Genomic DNA, 2,325 nt, shown 5'->3' with positions numbered 1-2,325 from the left:
CATCCGCGCAGAGAGTGTGCCAGCCACTACCAGGCGCAGGTTCTCTTCATTGAAGCTGCTCTCAGGGTTCCCCTTGGCCTAGCCAGGCAGAAAGGGGGGCTCAGTGGGCAGAGGGAGGAAGCCCCTCAGGGATCTCCCCTTTCGTACTCTGTGGTCTAGGTGATGAACCGCCAATTCTGTCTGGTCTCACTCGTCACAGGGCCCTCCCCCGATAGCCCAGCTCTGCCCATGGCAGCTGCCCCTCCCCCTCTCACCTTTTCCACTTCGGCCAGGAAGGCATCGGTGAAGTCTCGGGGAGGCTGGTCCGGGGCCCGGGTCTTGTGCTCATTGACCAGATCATCGAGCATGGCCATGAAGGCCTTCTGCCCGGGGAAGAGCTTGTCCGCCAGCCCAGGGATGCGGAGGAGTGCCGGGACCTTGTGCAGCACCTGTGCCAGCCGCAGAAAGGGCTGGGGTCACCTGGCTCAGTCTCAGTTCCCATCACCTCAGGGAGAACCCAGGGACTGCCCAGAGGATAAAGTGCCAGGCTGGGATGTCTCAAGGCTCTCTGCGCAGGCAGGAGCTTAGGCTCCTCAGAGGTGTCCTGGGGTCCCTGCTGGGTCCCCCTCTTTCTCTGCTGTTGTCTGAGACTTCCCCACCTCCAGGCCTTTCCGGAATGGCCTCTCCCCACCAGTGCCTGGCTGGGCTGCTCCCAACCAGTGCCTGGCTGGGCTGCCCCTCCGCCGCACCTGGTGCCAGAAGCTAGAGTCGTCCTTCAGGGCCCTCTCCAGCAGCCGCATCAGCGAGAAGAAGCGCTCGTCGTCGTACGGGAAGCGGCGCCCGTAGGTGAGGAGGGCGATCACGTTGCTTGTGGCTTTGCTCAGGAGCGAGTTGGGCAGAAAGGGGCGACCTGGGAGCGAGGGTGTGGTCAGGGTCGCACCTTGTCCGTGTCCTCCGCCCCACCCGGTGCCCTCAGCCATCACTCACCAGCCTGGTCGGCGAAGGCGGCACAGAGGCAGGCGGCCTCCTCCGTCACCCACTGCTCCAGTGACTTCTTGCCCAGGCGGAAACTGCGCAGGGTGGACAAGCAGAAGCGCCGCTGCTCCCGCCACGTGGGCCCATAGGGCGCCAGGATCACCCCTGGGACGAGCGTGTGCGTGGGTGGCATACCAGGACACGCCCGTGCCACACCCACATGGTCCTCCCCTCCATCTGGCTCCTACAACTTCCTTCCAGGATAGTCCAGCCTGCCCTCTGGCTCGCCGACACTCACCTGTCCGACGGCTTCCAGCGGGTGCAGGTTCTGCTCTTTGCTCCCCATCCTGCTCACCTGCCGCCCCTGGGTGCCCAGAGGTCTTGTCCCCATGCTGGCTCCCTCCGACCTGACCACTTTCATATCCAGGGAATCACGTCCAACCTTTGTCCTGCCCACACCTAGCGGGCACAGACTAGAGGCTGGCCTGACTGCGCTTCGGCTCTCTAGGCACTGGGCTTGCCCCTCCGCGGGGCCGCGCCCACACCACTCTCGCTCCCTGGCCAAGTTCAGCCCACCTCGCTCCTGCCCCAGGGCCCGGCATTGCCCACACTGCTCGGCCCCTGGCAGGACCCCGTCTACTCTGTTCTCGCCCCTCGGCTGGCCACAGCCCATCCTGCTTCCACCCCTCATCAGGACTCCACCCACTCTGCTACCAGCCCTGGGCAGGGCTCTGCCCACCCTGCACACTGCCACTGTTTGCACCAGCTTTTGCCTTGCCCGGTGCCCCACCTCTAGCTGGCCTTTCTAGTGCTCTGTGCCCGCATGGGTGCCCTCTCCACAAAGCCAGGTCAAAGGTCACTGCCTGACCAGGTCAGTTCAGACATGGTCTTTGCAACTACAGCCACCTGCCTTGGGAGCGTGGCCCGAAGCCCAGGTGCTCATGCATGTGCGAAGGTGGGCGGTCAGACGTGTCCTCCCCACAGTTCACCAGTGCCTCTCGTATGGCTGCCTGCCCGTTGAGCACGACCACCGGCGTCCAGGCTAGCTGCAGGCTGAACACATCCCCAAAGCGGCGCCGCAACTGCAGGAGGAGCATCAAAGCGTTGTCAAACCTGGGTCCCAGACAGGCTGTGGGTCACAGTCTGAATACTTGGGGGACCCCAGGGCCGCTATGGTGAGCCGGTACAAGGACCAGATCTGGCCTTGGGATGGGGGGGAGCACATCACCCACTAAGGAGGAGGGACCCCCTGGAGTGGACCTCCCAGCTAGGACCTTGCAAGAGTCACAGTTGTCTAGAGGCCTCAGTCAGCTTGGAGTTTTACAGAAGAGAAAGTAGCACACAGAGCCCCAAATTCACGCAGCAGCAAAA

At 63.6% G+C, this 2,325-nt stretch overlaps 1 protein-coding gene across 1 annotated transcript in view; it reads right to left on the bottom strand.

The window, feature by feature from the left end:
- Positions 1–2,325, bottom strand: part of LOC102490883 (cytochrome P450 2D14) — a 9,572-nt gene that overhangs the window by 1,252 nt on the left and 5,995 nt on the right. Inside the window, 5 exon segments of the mRNA XM_014588679.2 lie at positions 3–78; positions 255–428; positions 729–889; positions 967–1,119; positions 1,865–2,036. Coding sequence (XP_014444165.2) covers positions 3–78; positions 255–428; positions 729–889; positions 967–1,119; positions 1,865–2,036 — 736 coding nt within the window.

This window comes from Tupaia chinensis, unplaced genomic scaffold (genome assembly GCF_000334495.1).
Source record: "Tupaia chinensis unplaced genomic scaffold, TupChi_1.0 Scaffold000294_5, whole genome shotgun sequence".
In the NCBI taxonomy this organism is placed as follows: domain Eukaryota; kingdom Metazoa; phylum Chordata; class Mammalia; order Scandentia; family Tupaiidae; genus Tupaia; species Tupaia belangeri.
Note: the sequence above shows the minus strand (reverse complement) of the source record. Positions and strands in the feature narration are given on the sequence as shown.